Below are 15,184 nucleotides of genomic sequence, written 5' to 3'. Positions count from 1 at the left end.
CAATGAGGAAAAAATGTTTAACATTATTTTATTTTCTCCTCTTTGCTCCCCTCTTTTCCATTACTTAGAGAAAAACTGCTCTTGGACCTTCCTGCCTTGCATCTCCTGATCTCCACGTTTTAGTGCAGAGACCAATTAAATGTTGAAGCGATTTACAAGCTGCTGCCCTGAGCCCAAGCATCAATTGGAATAATAATAATAATAAAAAAATGAACTACCCACTTAATTAATCACCTTGGGGGTCCCCAAATCACTCGAGGTTTATAACAGGGTGGATAGAAATCTGATAGCTCTAGCACGCTGTTAAAAGTCAGCAGAAATGGAAAGCTCTTCTTCACCTCCTTGAGTCAGGAATCGCCAGTAGGCCATGGCATCTGTGTTACATTCTGTGTTTCCTTTGAAAGTCTCATTTGTCTTGGGCTTTTAAAGCACTGCAGGTGCTAAGGGCTACATAAGAAATGAGGAGAGAAAAAGTTCTTTTTTCCTTTGTTTTTTTATCTTCCTTTTCTTCCTTTCTTCAATTTATGGTGAAAGGCATAAGTGCAGTGGAAATGTAGTTAGTGAAAAGTCCCCTTTGCATTTCCAGGTCACTTAGCAAGAATCTATGTGGGTGACTGAGGACAAGAGACCTCAGGTTTTGATGCAAACAATACAAGCATCCTACAGTTTGCATAGGGAGATGGAATAGTCAGCTGAAATGTGTATTTAGACTAATGTGTGTGCTGCCCATGTTATGCAGAGGTCGCTTTTCATGAGATCAAACATTGGTTTAAAGATGAGTAAATAAAGTGATAAACCACATATTTGATCACTGAGTAAGATTTGGTTGGACAAAATGTCTGTTTGTGTGTGATTCAACTGACTAAAAATAGCAACATAGCCATCAAGCTCATGCTCCTGTCAAACTGCTTCCTGTCTTGTCACAAACAGTTCACTGATCTTGTTGCAACTGCAAAACTTCAATCCTGAGAAAGACAACATGGGTCAGATGTGTCCAAAATTAGATTTTACCCTGGACTCAGCATGTAAAACATGGTGGTGGCAGCATCATGCTTTTTTCAACAGTCACAAGTCAGTGTTAATTCAGTGTTTTATTTTCTATTTTAAATAAATATAAAAATTAATAACGGAAGGAGAATGTTTAGTTGTTGACAGTTGTAACTCAGCTGATGCCCCCTTTCAAGAAGCTATTACAGCAAAACAGAATACTAGACCAGATTTAACCTCTATGGAAAGAAAAAGAAACAGAGAAAAAATATAAAGTTAATTGTTGAAATAACAGTGAATAATGGAGAGTTGAAGAAAAAAGCAAGGTGAGGAAGTAGTCAGTGTGTCCTCCAGCATCTGTAGAACAGTATAATTAAAGAAATAGCTTAGGACAGTGAGGGGCACAGTTCTGCTAATGTGCTAATATTGGAACAATTTTTTTATGTAGTGCTTAGCATCACTTGGCGTCAATCTAAATAATTTTTTTTCCTGGATAAATTCTAAATAGCTAATTTACTTGATTGTTTTGTAAACTTTTACTTGAATAGAGTTTGATATCTGTGTTGAAGTTTTGTGATCAAATGACAGATGTGATTGTATCAGTGGAGTGAAAAGGCAATGCTGGAGCTCAAGCAGCAAAGGTTCTATACCACTGAAATGCAAGTTAAATATGCAGTGATGGAAGGAGCGGAAGGAGAATGTTGAGTTGTTGAAACATACTTTTACATAGTAAGTAAAGATGCTTACTATGTTCTGTAAGCATTTTTTAGCTTAGGGTTTCAATTTCTTTTTCAACCATTTCACTGAAGTCTTCATATGCATGAATTCTGTGTGCTTCCCCTACTTGTTTTGTTTTTTACTTTAATCAGCATGAATGGTTTAAGCCACTTAATTGTTGCTTTTTTCCCCTTTTACAATAACATATTACCTTGTAGGTTTAAGGTGCCGTATTATAAACACACAAAAGGGCTAAAAACAAGCTTGCTGAGGAAGTAGACATAAACACACAGCAGCATTTAATCACAGCAGGTGCTTATTTAAAACGACGTGATTCAGTCTCTTAGTTTTGACAGCGGCTGCCCTGGTTGAGCTGACTTTCTTTATAGAAAGGAGGTAATTGGTGCTAATGCTTCCAAGCACTAAAAGCCAAAAGCAAAAAAAAAAGCTGCAAGTGCTTTCTCCTGATTATCCTCTAATGGTCTCAAATTAGCTGAGCATAATCATATGCCTCTTATGCACTGGCTTCCATATCCCTCCTCCAAATGTCACACAGAGAGCTGGTGGGGGGTAAATGTTAGGCAAGGCAAAAAAAATGAGCTCATATAGGGGAAAAATACAAAACATTCTTAATGATATACACACACCTCAATCTTTATAAATCTGTTATTGTTGTACAGTACGATAGCACCTTTGACGTTAAAAAAACTGAACTGTGGAAGTAGAAAGCAACATGAAAAAGTCCTTCATTTTGGATTCTGCTTCCTATTTTATGTCCATAAAGCCAGTGAGTATGGGGATGAATTTTGCAAATACTAAGGCTACCTTGTTGTTTCCTTTTTTCTTGTATGTCTGCTAAACAAGAGAGTAGAGTTTGGCACCGTAATCTGTGCATTGTAATGAACAGTTTAGCTTGAACATAAAGCAATGTGACAGAATACAGGTGGGAGAAGACTCATTTTGTTTTTCTCTGTCTTCCCTGCTTCTGTTCAGAACCTAATTTATAGATGTTTTTATTTGAGATTAACCTAACAAAAATATTGGTGCTTTTTTTTTGCTACATTAGAAAATATAAGTTGTTATTGCATACAAAATGAGTTCAGAAAAGGAGAAAAACATCACAGGAGAACTTAGAAGACTAAATTTAGATGTAGGGCATAAGCAGTTTAACAACCAGTTAAATGTTTTATGGTCCTGAAGAGCATTTCTTTAGTGTACAGTACAGACCAAAAGTTTGGACACACCTTTTAATTCAATGGGTTTCCTTTATTTTCATGACCATTGGCATTGTAGATTCACACTGAAGGCATCAAAACTATGAATAACATGTGGAAATATGCACTAAACAAAAAAGTGTAAAACAACTGAAAATACCCCTTGTATTCTAGTTTCTTCAAAGTAGCAACCTTTTGCTGTGATTACTGCTTTGCTCACACTCTGCATTTTCTTGATGAGCTTCATAGGTGTGCCCTGTCAGGTTAATAAGTGGGATTTATTGCCTTATAAATAGTCATGAAAATAAAGAAAACCCATTGAATTAGAAGGTGTGTCCAAACTTTTGGTCTGTACTGTATATGCTGTATTATTTTTCTGCAATGCTATGCTCTAAATGTTTTAACTATATTTTATAATTTTATTGAGAAACACCCTATGGACCACGATCAAGTCACACTACTGACTTGATAAACCTTATTTTGAATTATGCCTCAGTATCTGATTTTCAAACGGGTTTCGTCAGCTGCTGACAATTCCCCCAAGTAGGTAAGGGCAAAAGATCTGCCAAAGATCATTTCTTGTGGTTTATTCAAACTCAGCAGGGAAGTCTCTTTTGCATAACATCTGCAAGCCAAAGTCATTTTTTGTGTGATTTCTATTCATCTGAAATTAAGGAGACTAGAAGTCGGACCACCTTTGCTACTCATCTTCAGTCCCAGACAGGGATGAACCGGGAGTAGAAACCCTGGATTTTCTCTCAAACAGACCTGCTGCCTGTCACAGCTGTGATAGTCTGTTTAATAAAAATATTACTATACATTTTCCCTTAGGTCTACATGCACTATTTTTGCCAAATGGATTGTCTCACCTTTCAATTTGAGTTTTCCTAGGAGCATAAAATCACAAATGTTTATTTGATTTCAACAATTCAATTGCAAAATATCCCATATCAACACATTTTAATCATCTGACAGAATGCTATTCCTACTCCCCAATGAGGTTCAGATGTCACTGAGGTGTTTGTTCTTGTCTGTCATTATGACTGCGATTTCCCCCATTGGGGTTTCAGCAGGACAGCCTCCCCTGCTTCAGCACAAGGTGAAGATCCTTTCAATTAGCTTCTACGTTATCCCAGCAATATCTGAAATTTGAGTGGCAGCATAGTTTTATCTCGGGGAAAATCTAGACACATGTTACTGTGGTTGTAAACCTGCATCTCACATCCACTGGGAATCTGCATTGTAAGTGTTTTTGAAATACAGGCAAACTTACTTCCTGTATCTTTTGATATGAATATTGTATTGATCTTATGACAAGTTTTTAGTGGGAACATTGAAGACTTTCCTTTGGGGGTTGTCATGGTTTCATACTCGGACCTCTTTTTTTTTCTCTCTTCCTGCTTCTTGGTGTCTGTTGTGAGAAAACATGAAACGTCTTTCCAATTTCTTACTCGGTTTTTTGTTCTTTATGTCTGTTCTATATCTTCTAATATTTTGTCTGCGTATAGCACTTTGGTTAAATTTGTTTTTGTTCACATAAAGTGTTATTAAAGAGCTTGATCAGTTTGGAAATTATTTACTTTATTTGACCTTGAAGCGATGCTCATTGTTGCTTTTTTAATGATGTCAGTAGCCTTGTCCCCATCTTTTTGAAATGTTCCAACTCTAGTCATATTTGTCTTCAACAGAATACTGAAATAACACAGATGTGAAATATTGTTCTGCTCCTTTTTAAACAATTCCTACTGCACATGAACAGAATTACATGCTGATTCTGAGTAAAACATAATAAACACATTTCTATTTCACTATTGTTTACATAGTGACTGTTTTGGCCTTTTTTCTGCAGTTGTCCATTCTTTAATTATCCAGTCAGTAAAGAAAGTTTCTTTTTTTCCTGAATTTCCTGAGAGACACTTCTTCTCTTTGGGAAAAGCTTGACACCTATAGTCAGGAACTGCCTGAGGTTCTTTTTCTTTCATTTTCCCTCTTCCTGTCTGCTCAATATACTGTGATAAGGACATAAACCTGCAGACATGAACACGTTTTTCTCTAATTATTCTTTCTTTCTATGTGTGTGCACTATATCACTGTCTTTGAAGTTTGAAATAGCAGTTGAAATGAAGGTCACTGTATATTTTTAAAAATGTTTTCATCTGAGATTAATTAATTTTCTGTTTCTGTCTGAGGACCTTGTCTTTTTTATCCAAAAATCTTTTTTTGTTGTTGGTGGTGGTTACCTTGCTTTTTCATTTGGTAATTTTTGTTATTGTTGTGGTTGGGAAACTTGCCATAAAGAAGGGACATCTCCCACCGCGGAACATGACCTGTTGTATTTGAATATAGGTGATGCTGGCCGTGTTGGATGGGTTGAATTATGATAAACAAGAATATTAATTCTCTAAAGCAAGATCTGAAGTATTAAAGTATTAATAAGTATTAAATATCTTATATAACTCATTTCATTGGTAAAACTTTTGCAAACTGTGCATGTCAACTTTCCTGCAGTTTTGGAGGGGAAGTGCTTTCCAGCTAGCTGCCCTTTCCACAAATATTCCTTGAAGGCTGACCTATGATCACGCCCTCACCCGCCCCCTGTCACTGCCGACAGCTGAACACCAAGCGCTGTACGGCCGCACGAGTTGAAATGTCATTCACACTTCTTTTCTTCCCCATTGTTATGCTTTTCTCATGTCTTCTCCGTCTTCATTTCTCGCCCACACTTCTGTCCCTCCTTCCCCATTTTTATATCCGACAGGATTATCGCAGCATGAGCTGTTGCGTCCCCTCCCGATCCATTTATTTTATCAGCTTCTGAAGATTTATTTGCCAGTCACACCTCCCACTCATCAGTTTTCCCCACCAAGACCCCAACAGCTGATTTATAGATGAAAATAAATAAATAAAATATATATAAAAAAAAAATTGACAATTTGGTCCTCTGTCACTTCTATGGAGAGCCCCCTGCCTCAGCAACCCTTGTTTCATTTTGCCACATCTGGAAAGCACATCTTCATTTCTGCTAGGTCATTTGACTACAGCAATAACTCTGTATGACTTCGGTGAAGATGCTGCGTGGCATGATTGTGACTGCCCTGTCAGTTGATATTAGGCAGATGGTTTCCAGCGGGGCGTTATGTGTGTGAGTGAGAGAGACAGAGAGATGGAGGGATGTTGGATGGAAAAAAGCTGTTACTGTTGTTGTGCAAAGATAAAGCTCCAATAATACCCTTGCTGGAGAATCAGAGATTGAAATACCGTTTCTTTGAAAATGCGGTCGATATGAAGGAATGAGCAATGAGTTCAACACTATCAGATTTAGAAAACAACAATTCCCACACAATACATTGCTCACAAATGACTGTTTTGCTCCATATCATTGAAAGCTTTCAGTATAGATTTTAAACGTGTGCTGATCACGCAGTGCTGTTAATGCTGATTTGGAGACATGGGAAAAAGTGTCTTAGGCATAACAATCATAAAGTCCTATTTTGGACCAATTAACAAATCTTACATCAGACTACAATCGTTAACTTCTAAATACTAAATTAGGATTTCCTGTCTTAGAAAGCAGTGTATAATTGTAGTGGGAAAGGATTAAATTACTTTCAAGATATTTTGCATATAAAAAATTGGAATGCATTTTAATTCAGCTCTCAACCTGTTGGTGTCAACAGTTCACAGAGACATTTATCATATACGGTATATCTATAGTCTAAACTTTCCTTTGGTTAATTTCTGCAGAAGAGCTGCAAAACACGCAAATATCTTATGCTATTTGTGTTTAGAACAACTTTGAACAGCAATCTTCAATTCTTGCGATACAGATTTTTCATTAATTTTCGGTCATGGGTTTGACTGGGCTAAATTGCACATGGACATGCTTTGATGTTAGCTCTGGCTGTATGTTCAGTGTTGTCAAGTTAGAAGATGATTTTATGCCATACTATCAAGTTTGTTTTATTTTTTATTTTTGCAGCGTTAAAGGATTTATTCTATGGTTGACATGTATTTATCGCTATCCATTTTTTGGCATTGATGGCCTTTATTTGAAAGTATGAAGGAGTGAGAGAGAAAGTTTTACTAATGACAAGAGCTACATCCGGCAAAACTGGCAAAGGATAATCCTTCATAATTAGGTGACCTATTAGAAGCAGCCCTTTAGCATCCTCAGATTTACAGCAAAACTAATACCAATCAACAATAACATCCAACATTTTTGTTGATAAGTCCTATGAAGAGCCTAGTTGAAAACATTTCTATTGCTGCTTGTAGAAGCAGAATAAACTACTTTAAAAACATATTTTTTACTCTAATTATTCTCTATGTTCTTACAGAATATATTGACACAAGTGTCAGAAACACCAGCACATACATTTTGACAAAGGAGATTTTTTTGAGACATCTCCAGAGAGGCAAAAAGAAACCTGAAAGCCCTGTCTTAAAAAAATTAGTACCTTGAAGAAAATTCTTTCCAGTTTAAAGTGTGGCCTAAACTAAATTAATGTGGTACCCTGAAACCAATTTTTTGACTGCATGCTGTCTATTTGTTGATCAACAAAAGGGACTAATCTCCTTGTGGAGAGAGGCTCTGGCCCTGTTGAACTGAAGGATAAACTTCAAACAGCTGGTGTCAAATAGGGAAAGGGTCAACATTATTCTTTTCCTGTATACTTCAGGGTCCTCGTGATGTACGTCAGAAGTGGCAGTGTGTGTCTTATCTGCAGAATGAGTCAAAAGCAGCACTCTTTGTCTTTGTCCTTGGCATTGGCAGATGGTAATAAATAGGGATATTGAAGACTCAAAAAACTGCTACACTGGCAGTCTCCAAAGCATGTCCTGCAAAGTATTTCTTTTACGCCGTTTAGTGGATCATGCAGTGTAAAATAGAAGATCCATTTCTTGCAAAGGTTTTTCTTGGAATTTTGCTAAACCAAAAAAGTACAATGGTAGAATGGTAGCCTTCAATGATAATCAAAATGGCTTAAAATCCAATTTAGTACTCTCAAAACATTAACATGTACTGTAGGATTTTATTTCCATAATGGAAAAAATTTGGGGGATCAACTATGAAATTAGTCCTGTGATTAATTTGCTTGATTAAACAAGGATTGAAGTTCCATCTATCCATGGCCATACATACTGTAAATATTAAATGAGTGAAACCGATTTCATATAGCAACGACATGTATTTGCGATACTATAAAGCCTAATGACCTAACATTACCTTTACTATATGGAGAGTCAGTTGCAGGTTGAGAGCTGCTCATAAATGTCTGCAAATAGTGATCAGAGACCATCCTCAGTGACTTTAAAATCATATAGAGAGTCTTGCTGACTTTTAATTGTCAATTTGAGATATGTGAATTCTCTGTTCAGCTTGTTGAACACTGATTATACTGAGTGAAAAGTATATGCAGTTAAATGTCATTGTAATTATTTTTAAAAATGACATGTAAAAATAGATTATGATTGAATGCTTTTGACCGCATCTGTCAAAATGACAGAATGAAAAGGTCCTGCTTCAATTCTCAGTACAAATCAAAACGTAAAACAAGGGGCTGTTTTTTTTTTGTGTTTGTTTCCATGCCACCTACCTTCAGTCTCAACAGCATACACCCAGCATTGGAGTTTATGATATAACCTTGGTGAATTTTTCTGTAATTTCCAGAATCCATAAAGCAAATACTATTTTAATCTTGGACAAAATGGGCTGCATGACCACTGCAGGGAAATAGTTTCACTGTCAATATTAATATGAAAGGCAAACCTGCATTCACAATTGTGACTGCACATGGGTATTGCTTTGTTTACTGATATTATAAGGCCACGCTGAAGGAAAGGCAAGTTTTAGCTTGTGAAGATGGGCTGAGATCAGGAAAAAATGGTTTAGATTTTCAAACTCATTCAATGTTGCAAAGTAAAACCTCAAGTAGTTCCATAATCAAAGTTTTAGAGGAAAAAAAGGTATTTTGTTTGATTTAAATCAAACATGAATGAACTTCATTATATCCACCATTGTTCATCATTATTTTTGGCTGCATTTCTGCCTTACCATTATTCATCTATGCCACTTTAGAGTTCTGAAACTCTTGATGAATGCCCTTTGCATCAGTCATGATTGATTACATGCTAGCTGATGACTTGCTTTATCACTTTTACGCTCAGAATATGTCAGAGGTCGTTTCTCCTCCCAAATTTCTTGTTTTTAAGCGTTTTTTGTTTTTTTTTAACTTATTTATGTTTTATTTCATTAAAAGTGACAGGATTGGGAGTCCAGAGTAAACAGAGTTTGCAAAGGAGAATAATAATCAGACACCCCTGAAAACAAAAAGGAAGGTAAACTCAACCTTTAACCTATACATTATGAATCATGCATTAAAACCTGCCCTCTCAAGATATGTTTGACTCAAAATCAGCACTAAACAACTGTTGGATCTCCCACTGGACAAAAGAACCAATCTGTCTATTTGAGCTTGGGCTCCAGGGCAGAAGATTAAGTTGCTTATTGAGATCTTTGTTTTCAACACATTATTTGTAACTACCTCTGAAGGCAAAATTTAACAGAAAAAGTTTTCTATAAACCCACCTAGCCTCTCAAGAGCAATACATTCTTTTCATTGTCATCCCTGTTTTATATCACTACTTGCCTTATGTGAAAATGTATTCTGAGAGTTATGTGAAACATTCATGAGATTATTTATACTCTGGCTTCAGTGCAATCACACATCAAATCTCTTGTGTCCACAGTTCCAGCTACAATCTACAAGGTGTCAGAAGATATCATTGTAAATGAGGGCAGTAACGTGACACTCAGCTGTTTGGCAAGTGGCAGGCCGGACCCTCTAATCACCTGGCGGCTGCTCAACCCCTCAGGTAAGAAACATGCAAACATTGCTCATTATTTTGGTTATTTTGTCCTGGTGTCTCACAGGTTGTGAGACAGATTTTGTCATTATATACCGTTAATGTTCAGTTTCTTACCTGACCCCCGATACGCAAACACAGTTTGAAATACTGTATCTAAATCTAGAAATATAGATTTCACCATGTGAAGTGCTGTAAGAAATATATTTTGTATCCTACAGACTTCTTCTGTTTAATTCTTCAATGAAATGTTTCAGATAAATAGACAAGGATAACCTGAGTAAATATGAAAATATATATATATTTTTAAATAAATGGTTATTTTAATTATGGATAAACTTAAAACCTAATAGCATACCGTCAGTAAGGAAAGAAAGGCTTGCTGTGTTTTGTGTCCTCATGAATGTGTAATCAGTACGTCCGTAAATTAATTCTGATAGGATGGGCAAGGTTCACCATCGCTCCATGTTTTAATGTTTTTAATCATTTGCTGTCTCTAATCGTGGATTTTTTTTTAACTAGGGCATTAAATGCTGCTTCTTGAGATACTTTAGCTTACCTTATGTTGTCATACAGCTTCTTTTTAATTTTATTTATTTATTTAATTATTTAGTAGTTCAACAGGCCTGACTGTAGCAAATAAAACTGCCAACGCCCAGTTAATTTGTGACCCACCACAACAAAATTGAGAGCAAGTCTCCCCAGGGGCATTTTGAATTATTTACAGATTTTGAAAGTGCGGATTCTAAGATTTCTAATAATGTCAAACATAGAAATAAAAAAAAGCAAATATGGTCATTGGAATGTGAGCAAATTGTCCTCAACGTTTCAAAAGAATTGACCTCAAACCTGATCAACTACCGGTGCGGGATTAACAAAAATTTACATTACTTTGCAAAAACCCAACACTCCCCTGTTGACTGGCAACTGGTATGACTGGGAAAGTGTACAGTCAAAAGCTCATGTTTGTCTGGTTAGAAATTTTTAGAGGTTTTTGTCCCTTTTTCCAACAAGGCTGTTGTGAAAAACGTTGTTGGAAGTTAGTTTTTAGTTGGAAGTTAGTAGTGGAACTAAATCATGCCTAAATACACACTGAAGGAACTACATTTCTTGGCTGGCTGGGGAACGCCTTGGGATTCCTCCAAAGGAGCTGGTCCAAGTGGCTGGGAAATCTGGGCTTCTTTGCTTAGGTTGCTGCCCCCCCATCTGACTCCGGATAAGCAAAAGATAATAATGAATACAACATGTTGGACGATGTTTTCTTTCAGCAACATTGTCACAGTTGTTTATTTTTCCTGAAGCCGTGCAGCTCAACCGCACAACAAATACCAACAAGCAGACATTATCAACAAAAACTCTATCCACCATGAAGCATGGCAATGGCAGCATCATGCTCTGGTTGTGCTTCTATGCAGCAGGCACTGGAAAAACTGAAAATATTGCCAAATCCAAGATAATCTAGGATATATGATTTTCAACAAGACAATTACCCCAAATAAACAGCAAAGCTACTCAGAAATAGCTCAAAGAGAAAAAGAAAGACACTGAGGTGCTCCCAGTTCAAAGACCAGATCTGATTAATATTATAATCTTATGGTGAACATTAAAGAAGATTGATTCCAAAGCCACCTGACAAAGCTCGAGCTTGTTAGGGAGAGTTGATTGACCAGATGTGCCAGCCTGAGTGAGACGTATCCAGTCCGACTCAGGGCAGCCAGTGATGCATCTAATGTCACATGCGGTACATATTTAAGCAATCACTCATGTTATCTTTTTTTATATTAATTAAGTGACATGTTTTGTTTTCACTTTAAAATTTAAATAATTGCTTTCCTTTTTCCAAATCCTTGCCAAATTGCATTATTTACAACAGCAATTACAACCTGAAGCCTCCAAGGGGATGAACACTTTTATAGGCATTTTTTTCTCAGATGTTAGCAGTATTTTGATTTTGGGATGTAGTGCTTTTTCAGAGAAACAATGCATGTCTCAGGTCCCTGATAAGCTCGTAGAGTGATGGATGAAGATTGTGGAGTTGATGAAATCCCAGATTTGATGAGAGATTTGTGCTGATGGAAAGCCATTCTATATTCATCTCGCTTTATCATTTGCCTCGTCACCTTGTCAGTACTCCAGACATGTTTCACTGACCACATCTGTTTTCTGCACCTGGAGTCTGAATAAATTGGAGAGGTGTATTGCCTCTTTTCCACATAGGCATTAAAGAAGGCCAATTTGTTCTCCCTAATTTTACATGCCTTATGGATCAGACAGTCTGCAAGCTTCTCTGAAGCGCAATGGAAGTGAAAAACTTTTTTTGTATTGCCTATAAAGTCAAAACAGTGGGTAGTTCAGATTTCTAATAAAGGTGTTGAAATACCTTTGTATACATTGATGGTATTTTGTTTGGACGAATAGATGAAAATATCTATCGAGGTACAGAAAAGGTAATATCTGAGCTACAACAGTCTGCTTTTATTTGCCATTTCAAATTCTGTTTTTATAACATTGCTTTTTTATATTTTTTTATTTGCTTTCCCTGTGTGTTATTGAGAAAGACATATTTTAAACAAGAAGGGAGATTGGAAAAAAAAGAAACGGTCAATGTACAGACAGGATTGAAACCTGCACTATATGTCTGCATGCCACATATGGCTTCCTGAGAGGAGAGCAGCACTTAATTTGAAAACACTGGCACTGTTATTATTTTGGCTGCTGTTTTGTGGGAGTCTTTCTCTGCAGAAACCTTAAGTCTGATGCAGCTCATGAGTGTGTGCAGGGAGAGATAATAGTGTCTGGCAGATGGCAGGCTCACCCCTTCACACTGTTGTGCTTAGCTACCAAGCTTCTCGACTTTTTGCAAGGACCCCAGATGTTCACAGGAAACAAACTGCCAGTCAAATTGAAGAGTCAAGCTTGTATGTGGTGTGCAATTTAAGCCTTTGTTCTGCTCTCTAAAGCTGTCTTCACACTTACTCAGATCTTTTCACGTTTGCTATCATACATAAGTATATGTTTTAACGTTTTGCAAATACAAGATAAACCTTTGTTTATTGACAGGTTATTATGAGAAAACAAATTATTTCAAAAAAATTATATTGGAAAAAATCATATTATTCTGTTGTAGTGGAGGTTACATTTAAGATAAAAAAATTATTCATATAGCTGGAAGATATATGTTTCAAGTAAACTTTTATTTTGCCTAAAGGGTCCTTGTGACTTGAGTGGTCCAATCAGACCCCTGACTCAAATCTGATAGATAATCTGTGGAGTAAGTGAAGGATTAGAATAATGGCAAGGGGGCTTCTGACCTAAAAGACTTGGAGCATGTCACCAAAGATCATTATACTAATGGAAACATGCAAAATATGATCAGCAAATATCAGAAGGCTTTGACTGCTGACATGCCTATAAATATTTTTCTATTAATTATTTAGAAGTGAGAATTTTAAAATGTATTTTTGTTTTATATTGTTATCTTTTGACTGATGTCTTTTTCATTTCCTATGAGAATCTATGAAATCCTAAACCTGCCAGGAGTGTGGATAATTTTGGCCATAGCTTTATGCACAGCACATTTGGAGTCTCTGAACTGTGAAACTCCTAGTGTTGAATTTTTCAACAAAATTTCCAAAATTATCTATTTCTGCCTGGTAGACCTTGAGATCAAATTATGTGCACTATGTTGTAAAATTCATAAAACGGTTGAATGAGAAAGGCAATGCTTAAATGTATTTTCATACACCAAGGAGACACAAAGCAAACACTCAACTGTGTCACAAGGATAAGAATTGAGTTTTTAATCTCATTCCAGCATGGATGCACATGTATTTTCGATTTGAACTGCTTGCAATAATAGCATAGAGACACCATACTTATTTTAAACTGTTACATAAATGACACCATTACACAAATACACAAAATAAAATAAAAAAATGCCACAAGGTCATTGCTAGAGCTTAAACCTCAGTACACTGAACTTATAACCACTCATTTGTTCATATTCCCTGTTGCTTACACCATGTGCTCCTGCCAATGAGAATAAGGCAAAGCAAAAAGAGAACAAAACAGCATTATTACCATTTTTGATTTTATTCAATAAAAAAAAAAATATATATATATATCAAAGCAACTACTCTCATGCTAGAAGTCTGGCAGAAGCTCCCACGTGTATGATTACATAAATATGGAGATGCAGACTGATGACTTTGTGCACATGTTAATTTGAATAGGTCTTTGAGAAAATTAGGTGGCATACAAACACAAGGACAGAACAAACCCTCATGCTATACAGTTCCACTGCACTCTTGGCTATTCCCTACTGTGTGTTTGCTCTTATGTGTCCCTAAAGAGTCAAAATCAATTAATTTGAAAATCCTTAAGAACTCAAGGATATCAGCAGAGCATAGAAATGCCTGAGCACCCAGGCTCACTCAACAAGAAAATTATCTTCATGCCACATGAGACAAGTCCTTTGGAGTAATGGCAGCAGCTCAGAGATGTTCATCAGCCAGACATGTCTGACTTTTCCATTAAAATCCTCTTTAGGTCTGCACAATTAGTATGAATGAGGAATTGCAAAATATGCAATGATTGGCATGATCTTGACAGGTTCAAAATGGTTTAGCAGAATCTACAAGCAAATAATTTCTGTATCTACACATAAATTCTCTTAAAGCGGTGTAGCTTTTTTCATGATGCAAAATCAATGTATCAGACCAAATTGAATATTAGGTATTCATTATAAATTATTCCAAGGTTTGTCATCTTCATAGTTTGTCTGGTTAGAAGCCTTGATGGTAAAACCTCATGAGAAAAACCTGAAGTACTCCTTTAGGATGAAATTACATGAGTGACAAATGATGCTAACTGTTTCAGCTGACATTTCATTTTAGGATTTATTTACTGCACAGTCATAGCAGTAATTCTCAAGGTGTCCATGTTCATTACTGCTGTCATCTGTTTCTACAATGCATCCAAGCTTTAGCATTTTAGCTCTGCTTCACTTTTTCACTGATGCTGCTGACTATTTCTGTTGGTTATCACACAGCTAATTAGATCAAAACTGGCGTGTTTGGTTTCTTAATGACAAACTAGCTTGCAGCTAGCTGGTTGGAAATCTAACCAGAAATTGCTTTTTGCGGTGATGAAAATAGATGCATAACTGGGCTCCACCAAAGAGACTGACGATATGTTTGTCACTGAGACACAAACTCTGACAGTCGATTGCTTACATTTCACTGAGCTAGATTTGAATCTAGACTAAAAAATCTGTGATTTGTTGAAGTCTGCCAATACTCTTGTTTTGAAACTGCAGACAGCAGGAACTGACATGACAATACAACAAGAGATACAAATATATCAAACCTGGTGCTCATTAGTGTTGGCAGGAGTAGGAG

General features: G+C 36.4%; 1 protein-coding gene across 2 annotated transcripts in view; it reads left to right on the top strand.

Annotated features, from left to right (window-relative positions):
- The window catches only part of lsamp (limbic system associated membrane protein), a 725,983-nt gene that overhangs the window by 669,453 nt on the left and 41,346 nt on the right, over nucleotides 1–15,184 (top strand). For both annotated transcript variants that reach the window (XM_028045633.1, XM_028045631.1), the window contains one exon: nucleotides 9,669–9,794. In XM_028045633.1, coding sequence (XP_027901434.1) covers nucleotides 9,669–9,794 — 126 coding nt within the window. The remainder of the gene's footprint in view (nucleotides 1–9,668; nucleotides 9,795–15,184) is intronic.

The sequence above is a fragment of the Xiphophorus couchianus genome, chromosome 18 (assembly GCF_001444195.1).
Source record: "Xiphophorus couchianus chromosome 18, X_couchianus-1.0, whole genome shotgun sequence".
In the NCBI taxonomy this organism is placed as follows: domain Eukaryota; kingdom Metazoa; phylum Chordata; class Actinopteri; order Cyprinodontiformes; family Poeciliidae; genus Xiphophorus; species Xiphophorus couchianus.
The sequence above is the reverse complement of the archived record's forward strand: the minus strand, read 5'-3'. Positions and strand labels throughout refer to the sequence as shown.